We start from the raw sequence: 17,334 nt of genomic DNA on the forward strand, positions 1-17,334 counted from the left end.
AAATAAGAATAAAATAAGAATAAAATAAAATAAAATAAAAAGAATAAGAATAAGAATAAGAATAAGAATAAGAATAAGAATAAGAATAAGAATAAGAATAAGAATAAGAATAAAATAAAATAAAATAAAATAAAATAAAATAAAATAAAATAAAATAAAAATAAAAATAAAAATAAAAATAAAAGATTCATTAAATGTTGTAATAAATAACGAAAAAGAACCTGGGGACGCGCATGTTTGCCGGGAGGATGTTGCTGAGGTCCTGCCTGTCGTACAGGATGGAGGACACCAGGATGAGCAGGACGGCGATGACGAAGGCGGTGTTGAGGATGAACTTCTCCGGGAACAGGAAGCTGCAGACCGCGGCGGTCATCAGGATGGAGATGGAGGCCGAGTAGATCTTCACGATGTTGTCCAACGACCTGGTGATTGCTTCAGTCATCAACAACAAAATTAACAACAACAAAATTAACAACAAAGGTAACATTTGCAAAGCAAATGCATAATGTTTACCTTCGCATATGGCCTGCTCTATTAATTTTTCCTCAAACACATTCAGGTCAGACAGGAGTCTAAATCCCTCCTGCTATAAAATTGCAACATGGTGTAACCCAACACTAATTACCATGGTAACAGACAGCCTGGTTCAGGTCATTGACCTTTTTGGTTTGGAGAAGAAGAGGAAACGTAGCAAAACCAGTATGTTTTCCTTCGTTAAACATAATTAACGGCTCTCGATGGCAACTGTGCATGCAGATGTTGACACACTGGCGCACCAAATCCGTAGTTTGTTTTTGCCACACAGTTAGACAGATTAGCGTGAGAGGCTCGGTGGCCGTCACTCCACCGTATAGGTGGGGAAGTCGTGTAACTCCTTTTCCAAGGGCACAGCGTCGGGCCACGGTGAGTATCTTACCGGGGACCCTAGCATCGCGAGATATCAAAGCCGGAAGTTCTGCTGTAGTACCAAGGCAAGCCGCTAGGGGAGCCAAAATCCAATCATTTTAGGTCTCATAAACACCTATCCACCTACCAACTTTCATGACAATACATCAAAAGCTACCTGAGTTATCGTGCTAAACCACATACATACATACATACATACACACAAATAAACGCTATGGAAAACATAACCTTCTTGGCGAAGGTAATTAACAGATTCTTAAATGTGACCTACCTGCAACAGCCAGTCCGCCAGCGCCGCCTAGCAGAATCGCTGCGACTAGCAGGAAGACTATGTCGGACCTCAAAGATTCCGCCCCGCTGATCTTGAAGACGTCGCCCTTAGTAGCGACCGCGGACCAGATACTGGCGATGAGGAAGCCGAAGGCGTACATCTGGACCTGCTGTTCCATGAACGGCCGCTTGTCGTTCTTGAACAAGTACTGTTGAGCAAAGGTAATAAGTGTAGTCTACATAAACACTAGTATTTGAAAATCAACATTTGCTAGCAAATGCAAACTATTCCTTCTGCCTGCTGTTCCATGAACGGTCGCTTGTCGTTCTCGATGAACAAGTACTGTTGAGCAAAGGTACAATATTAATGTAGTCCATATAAACACTAGTGTATGTATTTGAAAATCAACATTTGCTAGCAAATGCAAACTATTCCTTCTGTCTGCTCTTCCATGAGCGGCAGCTTGTGGTTCCTGAACAAGTACTGTGGAGCAAAGGTATAAATAATGTACTCCATATAAACACTTGATAACCAACATTTGCTAGCAAATGTAAATGATTTCTTCCCCTTTTCTTCTACCTGCTGTTCCATGAACGGCCGCTTGTCGTTCTTGAACAAATACTCTGGAGAAAAGCGATACAATGTAGTCTGTATAAACACCTGAAAACCAACATATCATAGCAAACGATGCCCTCCTCTTTTCCACCTGCTGTTCCATGAACGGGTGCTGAGCAAAATGAACAAATACTTCGAAACAAAAGTAACCTTAGAAGTAAACATTTGCCAGCAAATGCAGAAAATATCCCTCGTCAAGAGTTACCCAAAGTGATTTGCTTCCTGAAGTTTTTTTTTCCCAACTGTCACTTACCTCGGTGATGATAGAGGCCGCTGTGGAGATGGCGGCGCTGACTAGACTGAGACCGAGAGCTTGGGGAAGAACGTAGATGTCCTGGGACGCTGGGGACGAGGACGGCCCGGCCAGCTGAGCAAGCGCGATGCCCAGCATGAGCAGCAGAAGCGCCACCCAGCGGACGACCGAGATCTTTCAAAACAGAAAAGAAACATTTTTACACAAGAAAAATGTAGCCTGGTATCCAGTCTATCGTGGCTGGGGCAGGCTGTCTTCGGGGCTCTAATAGTTTTCCCCCGTCCAGCTCAACAGGCCGCCCGGTAGGAGTGTTACGCCTGTAGGAGTTTTGCACGCTAGATGTTGATTCGCACCACCACTATAGTATAACTTTAGTATTCTGGTGAACTTTACCTTTAGTTTAATTATTATTTAATTAGCCATAGATTTAAAGAAAAACTAGAAAGGTAACATTTGCAAATCAATTACATAATGTTTACCTTCGCATATGGTCTTCTCTGTTAATTCTTACTCAAACACATATTCGTATATATGGTGAAAGGAGTCTAAATCCCTCCTACTACAAAAATGCAACATGGTGTACCCTACAGCTATGGTGAAAAACGTCTGGTTCAGGTCATTGACCTTATTTGTTTGGAGAGAAGAAGAAGAAGAAGAGGAAACAGCAAAAACAATGTTTCCCTTCGGTTAACATAAAGATTTTCTTGTTGAACATCAGCTAGAGCGCATCACTCACCTGTCTCCCGAAGATGATCCTACAGGTGAGTGCCGTCATGATCACGCGAGACTGGATCAGTACATTCCAGGTCGGAGGGGTGGTGTAGTTCAGGGCGACCAGGTACAGGTTGTTGTTCGCGCAGTATATGATAGAGGGCACTGCGAACACGATGGACGGCCGAAACGACGACAGACCAGTGGTAAACATGACGGGTATCAAAACCATCAACAATTTGACTAGCTCAATACAACACACGATAGCCGAGGAAGATATGGGATAGACGCCGTTGTTATAATGTCTCGTGGCGTACGTTACGACTTGCTTGGCTACTTCTAAAGTTATGAAGATAGCACAGTAAGATAAACTCGTCATGTTGGATGGCTGTGCCCTGGCAGTCATGAGTGGTGAGTTGTTGGCCCGCAGACCTCGTGTTTCCGAGGGTTTTCCCTTTTTCCTCTCCATGTCGATGGTAGTATTCCTGTTATAGCACAAGACAAGATATAACCGTTTATTACGTTCTAAGTAGACCTATCGCCAACCTGCAATACGCCGACACACACACACACACACACACACACAAAATGTTGCCCCACTACGTAAAATTGTCCCTCTCATTTAGAGTTTAAAATTTCACATTTACGCTTGCTTTAGTGACTGAGATGCTTAACTGGTAGAATGTGATATGTACCGATACTGCATTTGGATGAGAAATGCCTTGAAATAGTAGTAGACTAGTATACTTTTATTGTACATGCCATCGAAGTTTTGAACCGTGTAAGCCATTTGGCAGCTAGCCTATGTAACCCAAGCTCCGGGGGGCTCCCTACATAGTCCGCCACGGGGGCCGGCTGGATGTTGGGCGGCCGGCAAAAGCGATTTAATCAGGCTATTTGGCAGCGTATTGCGTATGAATAATTATTAATTACAGTGAAAGTTAATCTAAAGTCGCTTTTGACCAAAAAGCGTTTACTGAAAAGAGAGAAACATTTTGCACTCAGAACAGTTATATTTAAAACCCGCGATTATTTCTCATGCTAGAATACTAGATTGCGTTATTTTCAACAAGAAAAATAATTAAGGGTTAATGACCCGCCCCGAGGTGAATATGGTGTGATAAAGCCTTGTCAGTTGCTATAACCACCGAATAAAGCCACCAAGTGAGCGCAGCGAACGAGGTGGCTTTATGAGGTGGTTATAGCAACTGACAAGGCTTTATCACACCATATTCACCGAGAAAGGGCGGGCCATTAACGCTATTATCATATAGCTTACACGATAGCCTATCCAAACTGATGCAGTAAGTGACACAATGTACAATTTACCCGTTGCACATGCTGAATAGAACATAGTTCCATCTGGAGTCACCTGAGGTCACTGGGTAGAGTTCACGTTCTATGTCTTCTATCTGTGTCACAGGCAGGGAACAGGTGTTCTTATGGGAGTCACCCCAGGTCATTGGAACACAACTCAAGTTATTTTTAGATTTTTTAGAACTAGAGCCGTGTTCTATTGGGTCACCTGAGGTCATATGCGGGTGATTATTGGGTTTGTTTAATGTTTGGATTGGGATGAATAAATACCCGATTTTGACTCTATTTGTGACATTACGGCGTCATAAGGAATGTGGAATGGAGCCTTCTGATTGGTCAACGTCACCCGGCTATATGATAATACCAAATAAAACAGTACTGTTCCATTCTTGTCATACTTACGTTTCTACCGAAGACGACATTACATAAGGTCTTTGGGTCCAAAGATTGAAATTGTTTTCGGAAGGCACTGATGAGAGTTAATACTGCATCAGCGCATGTTAGCAATGACAGGAATAGTGTACAAAGCACGTATGAAACAATAATCATCAGATCCATGTGTCGTTAATTATTAGATCTGGTCTTTCACATAATGTCATGGTACTGCAAATTCGCTCTGGAGTAAAACAGACATATCTATAGATAGGCCTCACTATCCTAGATTCCTTGCCCGCTCCTCTACAATTAAATGCTGTTTGTTTTCGGATTGGTGATTAACCCACGATTCTCTGTCGATAAACAGGACTGGGCTTCCTCCGTACAATGTGGGTGTATGGTTGTAAAAAAATTCGAATCGCGAACAACATATTTACACTCTGCCTCAAAGAACGCACAAGGATAAGTCTATCTCCATAAGACTCCTTTGCAGGCTGAATAAGAAGTGAAAATCGGACTAAAAAGTAGTAAATGGTTTATTGATAAAACACGGGACAAGTCGGCTTTGCAGTTTACACTGAATTGCGCCGAATTTTACATATTCCACATACTCAGTAAAACTAACACCGTATGCTATTAAAATACATATACAAGTATATACAAGGAACGCTTAATGTTGTCAACGTGGTTTTACATACTATAAATATAACGTAGTGGTTCACCATCAAGGCAATTAAAAAGCGTTGTTGTGAGGAATCATTACAAGTGAGGCTACTCTCAGATCAAAACGGTTCACAACAGTTCAGTTTTACAGTCCATTGAGGAGTCTAGCCAACATTGGCTTCGCAGTATAAAAAGGGAGGTTAGTCGGCCATAGGCCATTACGCCAAATTTTTACTATTTAGTAATCCTGCAAAGATGTCCGGTGGAGACTACGAAAAAAATACCTTTTTCATTAATAAAAACGTCGCTTATTAACTTTGCGGTTTCTAGATGGTGGTTTTGACACTTTTTGCTTCCTTGTCGTTATGTATACAATTAAATATTTGTAGGACAAAATCATGCAGAGTATCTTTAACTTATAAAGACAATATCGTCCCCTAAAATAAAGTGCCGTGCGATGGCATTACATGTGTGGATAAAAAAGAATAACAGTTACTCGCTCTCGCTCTCTCCCTGGAGACTTTTGATACAGATACTTAATCGTACTTGTTTTAAATATTAAGCAGCTACAGGGTCAAGCAACGTTATAACTAGTTATCATCCATGTGTTCGCTTTTTTTTTCCTTCCAGCACTGGTCCTCCTGCTCAGAGCCTACCCGCTAGATGTTTTCCAGATGTTTGCATTCAATCTACCGATAATATCTACCAAATAAGCGGCTTCAATTACTGCACCAAACGGGCTAGCAAAACAACAACGTTACGTAGAACTGATCTACTCACCTGTGTCTTCAGTGTGGGTTAATATAGTCCAGGAGGAGAAGCCCTTATAATTTGGCCAGTACCATAGAATGATACCCTAATGTCCCCCGATCATTTTAAGATACGTCGTTCTATGGTCCAGGTGGGACATCATGGTTCTATGGCTCTTTATGCAAATTTATGCAAATTAAGCAAACCGGCCATAAAATGAGAATAAAGCAACATAATTTGAGTAATACTTGTCCAAGTGACGTCAAACCTGGGGAATATCGCAAGTAGATGGAAAGTGTTTATTTTCTGACTTTTGAAATGGCTAGCCCGTTTCTATGGCAACCATTGCTAAGGAAATGTAATTCCATAGCAACGGAAGGGTTCAGAGGCTTGTACAGTCCGTAAAAGTAAGTTAAAAAACGACTTCAATTAATTCTGCTGTACGGCACATCAAGTTTTTCATAAATAAATTGATTTAACTTACTAGGGCGTAAAAAAAAAAAAGGTCGACAACCTCAGCCAAGCTAGGCAGTAGCCCGATGGTTCGACGAATCACGTTGTTTGCTTGATGTGGTTGGTTGGGAGAATCATTTACATAACAGACCGGGGTGAACGGCCTTCACATTATTGAGGTACCTAACGTATGAACAACTGACCCTTGGTCCACTAAACTTTCATTGACGTACCTAGGGGTAAAGGCGGGATTCCAGATTAATTATTATGGCGCATACATCGTACGATAGGATTACAACAGCAAGTTAAAGGAATAGTAATTCGTAGTAGGATAGTTGCGGATATATCATTTGCCCTGTGAAGTAAAATTATTAGTCACTGTGGTTAGTGGTATCATAGTAGTTTCTCATTAATTGTACAAACGAGGTCCTAATTTGTATATTTAATATCTAATATAAATATTTAATAAAACACGCTAATGATGTTTAATAAAATTTTGGTAGCTGAAAAAACAGAAGTGATCTACGACAGGTTACAACGAATAGATAATTCTCATGGCCATATAGCACCCGACTTGCGACAGGAGGTGGCTTAAGACTGCCTATACCGAAAGACAACCGCAATGGAAAGAACATTCGTTTATAGATGTATAAAATCTCTCAACAACCTTCCACCACTCGCCAGGTCAGCCACACCAACACTGTTCAAGAACATCATAAACGACATGATAACTCACAAGACAGATACATGTACAAACCCTTAAAGCACTGGTGGTAAGGTACTGGTACAAGCGAAAAGCTGTATATATAATCATTGTATGCGACCTCTGACCTCCCAAAAGCGATCTGGTAATGTCGTGCTGCTTTGTTACCTCCGGGGGAGGAGACATCCTTCCGCGGAAGGGTTTTGTGAGAGATTTAGATTTTCATGTTCGCAGCTGTTTCTCGCGTTTGGGTGGACGGATTTTTTTGGGACTCGGTGTATGTTTTGCTATTGGGCTGTAGATGAAGCATGTTCTTTTGTTTTTATCGTATATGTGTTTTCGGGCGTGAAAATGGTGCCTTTTGGTGGCCCCAGCATACCCCTTTGAGCGTGAAAATGGTCGCGACCGTTGACCTTTGGCGTGTTTAAGATATTCTCGGTCTGGTCCACGTATATGACCCCTCGCACAGAGGGGTGTCCGGTCTCGATAAATTCTTTGTTTAAAACCCTAGTCCTGCGGCGCGCAACAATTGTTGTTGTGCACAAAATTCAACACCACCAACTATACATAACAAACAGCATATAAAAATATACAATAAAAAGCCCGGAGGTATGAAATCTCAGATTTTACTTGTAGTTGTTTTTGTTTATTGTTTTGTAGTTTTATGCTAGTTGTAGTCTAATGGATGCAAGTGTTATGTTATGTTATGTTATGTTATGTTATGTTATGTTATGTTATGTTATGTTATGTTATGTTATGTTATGTTATGTTATGTTATGTTATGTTATGTTATGTTATGTTATGCGCCTTAATTTGTATTATATTTTATGAATCCAGGAAGAATAGATTAGATTTGTTATCTAATCTAATGGATATCTAATCAAACATCAATATCTAAAATTTATAAATGTCCGTAATTTCTTCCTAATCAAGGTATAAAACCTCTAGGCGAAGGTAAGATTCACAACTTCGAATGTGCATCAACATAATTGTAGGAGTCAAAACATGCTGTGCAAAACTGCCACCTAGCGACTTTTAGATAAAACGTATTTATGTTTCTGAGACCAAGCGATGATGCCACTGAAAACGAACGGTCCCTACTGTGTAACCTTTGCCCTGACTTGACCCTAACACACATCTAACACAGACACAGCGGCGGTAACATCACACATTCGCCGGAGCTGTCGCTGCAAAAATAATTACCTTCTGCAATTTTACATTCCCTGAGCTTCCTGTCCGGATTCAGAAGGCGGAGGGAAGATGGCTACGGGGAGGACAAAGACACAAGTCGTTATTGTCGGCGCAGGCTTGAGCGGTAAGAAAAATCTGTATGATTTATTGGCCAAACATCACCCGTGCAATCGCAGCCTTATAGTGCTGAATTGATGCCGGGTTTACAATCAGATGATACAAATGGCAATAATACACATAATCATACACATAATAGAGGGTGTGCATGCCCTTTTTCGTTAACCGTTATGGGCTATTTTAATTTACCGTTAATCGTTGCCGGCCTGCTCTAATTCAACGTTAAGCGTTATCAGTATATTCCTCGTGAAGCGTTATGGGTCGTTTTAATTCAACGTAAAACGTTATTTGTAATCCTAAATTCAGCGTTAAGCGTTAATGAATAATTCTTCGTTACGCCTAATTTTGCCTTTCAAAGTGCAGGAAAATGCGTCATTGAAGGTTTAAAAATACAAAATTTCCCGGGGGAGAATGCCCCCGGACCCCCCTTTGGCGCTCGACTCGCGCTTCTGCGCTCGGTCCCTTCGGCTCTAGCCAGAACCAGTTTTCCCTTCAATTTCCGTTTTCCCTTCAAAGTTTGCGGAGAGTTACAGAATTTTTTTTAACGAATCCGTCAACCTTGACAGGCAAATTAACAAAAATCTTGAGTAAAATATGAAAACATCAGAGGGACCGACAAACACTCTCAACACCATGATTTGCCTCTCAAAATGCGGGAAATTCCGTTTTTGAAGGCTTAAAAATCCTAAATTTCCCGGGGGAGCATTCCCCCGGACCCCCCTAGATTACGAGCGCCTTCGGCGCTCCCCCCTCCAAAATCCATCGGTTAAACTGGGCAGACTGAAAAAATGCAAGCTGGCCGACGTCGACTCGGACACCCGGTATTTGTGGACGCACTCGGGGACCAGGGCAGGTGGGAAACACAGGGAACACATACCTTTAATGCATGCTGCATTACATGTAAGGTATACGTAATTTTGTCAGTGATCACCTTTTCTCACAAAGCGAGATACCAAATCCAGTGCAGCTCGAAAAAAAGGCCTGTCAATTTACCGTTAAGCGTTGCCGACCGTCCTGAATTTACCGTTAAGCGTTATCGGCCCTGCTGAATTTACCGTTAACCGTTGCCAGGACCCCCCCATGCAGACCCTCATAATACATATTTGTTCCACATTTTTGTGAAACTGCCGCAAGGGTCTGTGCAGCTGCCATTCGGCGCCACCAGGTGACCTCAATACTGCTTTTCCCAACCGAAGTTAGGTACCCATTCACACCTGGGTGGAGTGAGGAAAGTCGTGTTAAGTGCCTTTCCCAAGGACACAACGTCGGCACCCCCATGAAACTCCTTCCTCTTCGCCCCCGCCGTTCTGCTTCGCCCCCGCCCCGTTCTGCTTCGCCCACGCAAAAAATCTGCTTCGCCCCCGTCGTTCCTCCACGCCCCCGGCGCAATTCTGCTTTGCCCCCGTCCGTCCCCCAATGGCGGCACAGCTCACAGTCGACACGAAAATCGTCTGCAAAATAACAATAAAGGCTGTGCCGCCAAATTTAAAGTAGCCCATGCTCCGACAAACATTCTGGACCACCTTTCTGCCAAGTGGCGTTGCACAAATCCTTCCCATTCAAAAGTTTACCCCTACCTCACGGCCCGTCAGTGGTTCTTACGTTTATAAGTACTGGCGTTTATAAGTACAGCCGTGAGTGAAATTTCCCGCAGTACTTATAAACGTAAGAACCACTGACGGGCCGTGAGGTAGGGGTAAACTTTGAATGGGAAGATTTGTGCAACGCCACTTGGCAGAAAGGTGGTCCAGAATGTTTGTCGGAGCATGGGCTACTTTAAATTTGGCGGCACAGCCTTTATTGTTATTTTGCAGACGATTTTCGTGTCGACTGTGAGCTGTGCCGCCATTGGGGGCTAAGCAGAAGGACGGGGGCAAAGCAGAATTGCGCCGGGGGCGTAGAGGAACGACGGGGGCGAAGCAGATTTGTTGCGGGGGCGAAGCAGAACGGGGCGGGGCGAAGCAGAACGGCGGGGGCGAAGAGGAAGGAGTTTCATGGGGGTGGTCGGGCGCATGTCCAGACATGTCCCGGGTACGACTCGAGATCGAACCCGGGTCTCCCGGTTCACAGTCCAATGATCCACCACTACGCCACCCGACGCCAATGTAAGTGGGTCCGGGAACATGCACCCCGGGCCCGGGAAATTTGTATTTTCTAAACCTTCCATAACGCATTTTTCTACATTTTGAGACGCAAAGTAACGACAGCCACTTGACGATTCACGACTAGTACGCAAGACATACTGCTGAAAAAGGCAACTAATGTAAGAAAAAAGAAAATGCCCCCTGCAGTGACAACGGAACCCCCACGAAGCCCGTTAAAGAACTTAACCTTGGTCTCAACGACAGTAACCTGAGTACCAAAAATTGTAAACATCATTTTACATGTACAAAAGTTATTTTGCTAACAAGCCACAAACACAAAAGGTGCACTAACGTGACGTATAGACCCCCCACGAAGCCCAAACTCGCACTTGACTTCGGCCTTAACAACGGTAATCTGCCTGCCAAAAATCATGGACGTCGAATCATGCCTTCCAGAGTTATATCGCTTATACCGCAGTTATACCGCAGTCACCCACAATACGACGAGACAATTCCATAGTCTTTCTGACGAAGACAACTATACTGTATGCTTCACTCAAAGCTGGGATCAGCCACGCCCATGTCAGACTAGTGTGTTTCCGTCATGCCTGCCCGCCGAAAACACACGAGGAATGCAGTTATAAAAGAACGTTGAACATTTCTCACTACATGTTTCATGATTCCATGAAGTGTCTTAATCAATATAGTGTAAGTCTAGCAGTTTCTTGGATCGTCACGCTTTAGATTACTCGGACGGGCCGCGCCGACATAGCTCCGCGAGTAGCGCGAGGGGCGTTACGCTAGCGGCGCAGGCCAAGTCCGACCGTCGTTCGATAAAAGAATATTACTATGTCACTAAGGCCACACCAATTTAATTTGTTGGTTCTCGGATTTTTTTCAGAAAAAAATATGAAGCGACAGGGCGAAAAAAAATAAAAATAAAAACAGGTCTAGGCATCCTATTATAGCCCCAAATGCTACAATATGAGCCATGAAGTCAACAAAAAAGGCTGGGTTAAGTTTTAAAGTATAAATTTTGAACTTTTAATCAAACCACTGCATTGATAGATGGAAAAACTGTAACAACTAGGAAGAAAAGGAATTTCCTCAACTGTTGGGGGCAAAATATGAGCATTTTTGAGTTGATTCAGAACCAGAATCTTTTTTTTTTTTTGCAAATCAGAAAAAAATGAAGAGTCGAATCCGAGAACCAACAAATTAAATTGGTGTGGCCTAAGGCTAAGAAAAAAGTTAAAATCAGAGTCAGGAGGCATCTAGATCGATAATAATTACAACTTTTTTGACCCAAAATTCAGATTATTTGCAGAGAATGGGAAGGACTTGTCCTGGCTTGTCCTGACATTTATTTCATAACTTAGTATTGTCAATAAATAACGTGGCCGAAGTGTCCCCGGAATGTGGCCGACGTGTCCTCGGCATGTGGCCGAAATGTCCACCACATGTGTCCGGATCCGAAGTGTCCTAAAATGTCCATGGGCCGGATCGTCCATGGGCCGAAATGTCCTGCTTCCGTACTGAATGGCCAGGGGCTGAGTTGTCTTCGAATCGTTTTTTTTTTTTCATAACCAGCTGAACTGGTTAGACTTCTTTCCATGCCACGATAAGTGATAATTTCCGTGGTGGATCGGCACCGATATACCATCAACATCGCCGTCCAGTTTGTGCACGTGCCTCACAGGTGGGAAAATATTGACTGTACTAATTCTAAATCTCTGAGGCCTGAGGTTTGAATCTCTGAGGAAGGTTTGCCGTAGTCGTACATAGAGAAGTTATTGAATGAATGAAGACCTATAATTCACATTTCTGCCACACTTGGCTAAGTACTGGTCACAACAAAACAAGATGAATGGACACGGTTAACAGATACAAAAGTAATTAACTATCGTTATATAAATTCATCTTCTCCTCGCTTTTCAGTCATTGTAGTACGATGGGTGGTTTGTCTAGTCGCTATTTTATTTTATTATTACTCGGAGAGACGTGAGATCACTATGATATCTTTAAGTCTCACCCAAGAGAACGTACCTAACCGAAGCCAGGTAGTACTCTGTTGCACCTGTTTATTGTTTAATGAGAAACAGCTTACCATTAGATATCGAAACAGGTGATATAAGCCAGTACTTCTCATGATAACTAAAGGCAACTCTTTTAGATACAGTTTTCTAACTCTTGCAAGCCAGTTCCAATCATTACATGCACACTACATGCATCATTACATGTATTTGAAAACCTATGCCTGCTATTTGCATGCATATACCAGGGCGAATATTAATGGTGTTTGTACATTTCTGTATATAGTGTGTTTTTCTGTGTACCTGTCCTGTCTTGTTTTTTTAACTTATTGTAAAAATCAATTACACAATTCAGGGATGCATGCAGCATTCCCTGCTTTTGTATGATTTTGTTGATTGAATAAACTGTATTACTGTATTACACAAGTGTACGAGTATTAGACAAATGAAGATTCCAAGACAACTAGGCCCCCGGGACAACTCAGCCCCTGGCCATTCATAATGCGGTAGGTGAACTAATAGATTTATTTGGTATATTGATATATTCAAAAATAGTCCTTCGTTGCAAGCATGGAGTGTGTCACCGTCCGAGTCGCCCTCACAATAACGGTACTTGCGGCGGCTGCGATCCACCTGCTGCTGAAAGGATGGTTCCAATGGAACGCGAACGCGGGACGGCCATGCCAGCGTCCCCGGCCGGCCGGGCTGCACCGTACGGGAGGCCCGTACGCACACGGGGCGGTCGCCACTGACGCCCTAGAGTGTTCTACAATCGGCAGGTACGAGACTTGATTCTATTTATTATAAACAATGGTTAATACTAATACTAATAATAATACTAATAATATTAATAATACTAATAATACTAATAATACTAATAATACTAATAATACTTATAATACTTATAATACTAATAATACTAATAATACTAATAATACTAATAATACTAATAATACTAATAATACTAATAATACTAATGATACTAATAATACTAATAATACTAATAATACTAATAATACTAATAATACTAATAATGATGATGATAATAATAACGCATTAAAATAACACAGTATAAGATGATGTAAAATCTTTTTTTAAACGCTTAAAATTTGAATCGATCAAAAGTCAATATCAATGTAAATATTGCACGTATCACATTCCAGTGACATCCTTGAAAAAGGCGGTTCTGCCGTGGACGCCGCCATCGCGAGTCTCCTGTGCATCGGGCTGACCAACCCGGACAGTTCCGGGATCGGGGGCGGTCTCTTCATGACGATCTACAACAAGGAGAGCGGCACGGCGGAAATTATCAACGCCAGAGCCATGGCGCCTGCCGCGGCCACGGAGAACATGTACCAAAAGAACCACAAGCTCTCCAGACTAGGTAGTGTTTATGAATTAAGGGTTAATGACCCGCCCTTTCTCGGTGAATATGGTGTGATAAAGCCTTGTCAGTTGCTATAACCACCTCTTTCGCTGCGCTCACTCGGTGGCTTCATTCGGTGGTTATAGCAACTGACAAGGCTTTATCACACCATAGTCACAGAGAAATGACGGGCCATTAACGCTATTATCATATAGCCTATCAAAACTTACACAGTAAAGAGTGACACATTCCTGTATAACACATACAAACTTAAACAAGAAGCCATAGGTGACAATCCTCCGTGAAATTTTATATTTTGCAATAAAAATAATCCCAAGCGTCAACGCCAGACCTACTGTGCAGACATTAAGCAACGGTTAATACAATGAGGGCGCGTCACAAGCATAAAACATAAAAAGACCCAAATCCATTACTGCTCCTAGGGCGTGTAAAGATACTGTGCTTCAAGTTCGAAGTTCATTTTAATTACACACACACAATCTTTGCATTCACATAAAGATCGGACTATTATTATCTATCATGGTCGTGTCACTAGTAACAAAGACAGCCCCACCGTCTTACCGTGCCTGTTACTTATTTAGCTCGTTAGAGCACAAGCGTACAATAAAGGTCTTTCATTCTTATTAAGCGCGACTGGCCATGCGGCCAGCACGCGCGAGTGTTACTGCCGCCGGTCAGATACCCGGGCAAAACCATTTCAACGACATTATAGGGATGTTTCAAAAATAACCATTTACTCCAATATCAAAACTGCTAGGGTAAAAATAAAAAGACGTGCATCACCACGGGCATAATGGCACACCACATGCCAAATTACACAGAAATGCTATGTACGGAACAATGCGTTTTGGCTGCGAACATCTATGGTACCACTTATCGACCCTCCGCACGTCTGCATGAAGTTCCACCCCCCCACTGCTATTCCAAACAACGCGTTTTTCTGGACCATTCCAATTCGCCTCGTAATTGTAGGGGTGCATCTGCAATATTACATTGACCGCGAAAGCAGCAACGGCAAAAATACACATTCGTGCATCAACACGGGCATGCCCACAGACGGCGTATAAAATTGCGTGCCGATTACACAAAGAGAACCCAGTGTTTTGACTGCGAACACGAAAAACCAGCCGTTCACAACACTCCGTCCGGAGGTCCTGACCTCCTTCACGGAGTAATTATATAACAAACCGTTATAGTCACTCCTCTATCTTCCCATCCGCTGGCCACTGTTCCTGTGCATCTTTCCCCGATTCCAAGGACCCACATACTGCATCTAAATTGGCCCCAATCAGTTCTTCTATAACAAATTCTGACATGTACTATTGTATGCCCTTTAGTGTGATCTTGAAAGCCCCGTACAATTGTCGTGCAATGACATTTATCTGTATACGCGTCTAGGCGGTCTCTCCGTCGCTGTACCCGGAGAAATCCGGGCGTTCTGGACGGCCCACCAGAGACACGGGAAGCTGCCGTGGAGAGACCTGTTCCAGCCGGCCATTCAGCTGGCAGAGGAGGGCGTCTGTGTTGGAAAATATTTAGCCAAAATAATGAAGAAGAAAACAGTCGATATCAAGAGAGGGAGCGGTTTGTGGTAAATATTGAGATTCTTCTGTTCGTGCATGTGCAAGAGAGAGAGAGTGAGAGAGAGTGTGTGTGTGTGCGTGTGTGTTTGTGTGTGTGTGTTTGTGTGTGCGTGCGTGTGTGTGTGTGTGTGTGTGTGCGTGCGTGTATGTCTGTGTGTGTCTGTGTGCGTGCGTGTGTGTGTGTGCGCGCGTCTGTGTGTGTGCGTGTGTGTGTGTGTCTGTATGTGTGTGTGTGTGTGCATGTGTGTGTGTGTGTGTGATGATGATGATGATGATGATGAATGGTTTATTGAAAATCAAATCCATTGCAGCTCGCAGGCTGAATTGCGGTGTGTGTGTGTGTGTGAGTACGTGTTTCTGTGTGTGCGTTTGTGTGTCAGTTTGTGTGTGTGTGTGCATCTCTCTCTGTTTCCTACCTATAGTACATGTGAAGGATGGAGCCCTGCCATCTTCGATTGTCACGTTTCCTTTCACAGCGACGTATTCTGTGACGGGAACAACAACGTTCTCGGGGAAAACCACATCATGAAGCGAGCAAAGCTTGCAGAGACGCTCCGTGCGGTTGCTGATGGAGGTGCAGACGTCTTCTACCAGGGCGAGATCGCCAGGAATCTGACGAAGGACGTACGAGACGCAGGTATTCACGTGGATGTTTCTAAGTTAACTCTAAACAAAACGTTTAGACACAGGTAGATGACACACTGTGTGCTACCCTGGTTCTAGGTTCCGGACAAATTCTCCTGGGCTCCTGGACCAAAATTGTATATTTTTGGTCCGAAAATAGCCAAAAAGCCCTATTTTACACAATTTTTAAGTGGTGAATGTCAAAAGTGTGAACAGCATTCTTTGGACATGTGTCCAAAGTATCCCCATACCAAATTTCAGGTCATTTAGTTTTAGTACCAGGGCTCCAGATCCCAAAATGTTTTTTTTTTGCCTAAAAATGACCCAAAAAAAAAACAATTAAAACAATTTTAAAGGCCTGTTTAAAAACGAAATGAAAAAAAAGTCGGGGGTTATTTGCCCACTCTACCACCATGCCAAATTTCAGGTCATTCGGCTGAAAAATGGCTGAGTTGAATCCCTTTAAAGAAATGGCAGGAGGAGAAGAAGAAGAAGAAGGAGAAACATGAGGGAAAACAATACATTTCTCCCATACTATAATATGGGTGAAATGTAATAACCTTCTTGATTTTGATTTATTGGGATTGCAAACAAATACAATACTCGTGGGCCACAGGCAGCGGGGGCTGGTGTTGTGGCCCACACATGTACACAAAACAATCATAAGCACACAAACAAGACACACATTTAAACCTAATATAAGTACATAAAAATAAGTATAAGGGTACTAGAAACAGCATAGATTAGAATACTAGTGTATCAGTCCATTTAGTACTAGATACAGTTCATGCGGTTTCTAGCCGCCAGAATGTTCTCATGTCTGGGGCCACGTCTCCGGGTCAACTGGTGCTTCTGCTGTGTGAGCAGGTGGGCCTGAAACATGTTCTTAAATATACTAATGCTGCTACTAATTCTTGGAGAAGGTAACAGCGCTTTCCACCCAACTTCTACTGTAGGCGGTATCATCACAGAGCAGGACTTCCGGGACTACCAGGTGGAAGTGACGTCACCTCTCAACATCTCCCTGGCGGGAGGTCTGACCGTCTTGTCGCCTCCTCCTCCAGCAAGCGGGGCCGTCTTAAGTCTCATCCTAAACATCTTGGACGGTATTATGGTTTCTTAAAGATTGTTTTGATGTTTGACTTGATTTGATTTATTGAAATTGCAACAGTGCAATACACGCGGAACATAGGCAGCTGTTGCTGGTGTTGTGTCCCGCACATAGAAACGAATACTAGACAGATAATATTCATTTTCACTTTGAGTCTAGAGGGGAAAGTCGTGTAAAGTGCTTTCCC

At 42.8% G+C, this 17,334-nt stretch overlaps 2 protein-coding genes across 2 annotated transcripts in view; one reads left to right on the forward strand and one right to left on the reverse strand.

Annotated features, from left to right (window-relative positions):
* The window catches only part of LOC109463685, an 11,307-nt gene extending 7,180 nt beyond the window's left edge, over nucleotides 1-4,127 (reverse strand). Inside the window, exons 1-5 of the mRNA XM_019760536.1 lie at nucleotides 4,086-4,127; nucleotides 2,782-3,241; nucleotides 2,046-2,219; nucleotides 1,178-1,385; nucleotides 222-432 (exon numbers count right to left, since the gene is read on the reverse strand). Coding sequence (XP_019616095.1) covers nucleotides 222-432; nucleotides 1,178-1,385; nucleotides 2,046-2,219; nucleotides 2,782-3,241; nucleotides 4,086-4,096 — 1,064 coding nt within the window. The 5' untranslated portion in view covers nucleotides 4,097-4,127. The remainder of the gene's footprint in view (nucleotides 1-221; nucleotides 433-1,177; nucleotides 1,386-2,045; nucleotides 2,220-2,781; nucleotides 3,242-4,085) is intronic.
* An 8,775-nt stretch (nucleotides 4,128-12,902) lies between these two features.
* The window catches only part of LOC109463686 (gamma-glutamyltranspeptidase 1-like), a 9,187-nt gene continuing 4,755 nt past the window's right edge, over nucleotides 12,903-17,334 (forward strand). Inside the window, exons 1-5 of the mRNA XM_019760537.1 lie at nucleotides 12,903-13,221; nucleotides 13,606-13,826; nucleotides 15,228-15,420; nucleotides 15,889-16,049; nucleotides 16,993-17,142. Of these exons, the coding sequence (XP_019616096.1) occupies nucleotides 13,013-13,221; nucleotides 13,606-13,826; nucleotides 15,228-15,420; nucleotides 15,889-16,049; nucleotides 16,993-17,142 (934 nt within the window). The 5' untranslated portion in view covers nucleotides 12,903-13,012. The remainder of the gene's footprint in view (nucleotides 13,222-13,605; nucleotides 13,827-15,227; nucleotides 15,421-15,888; nucleotides 16,050-16,992; nucleotides 17,143-17,334) is intronic.

Source organism: Branchiostoma belcheri, unplaced genomic scaffold (genome assembly GCF_001625305.1).
Source record: "Branchiostoma belcheri isolate BF01 breed outbred unplaced genomic scaffold, Haploidv18h27 scaffold13, whole genome shotgun sequence".
NCBI lineage: Eukaryota > Metazoa > Chordata > Leptocardii > Amphioxiformes > Branchiostomatidae > Branchiostoma > Branchiostoma belcheri.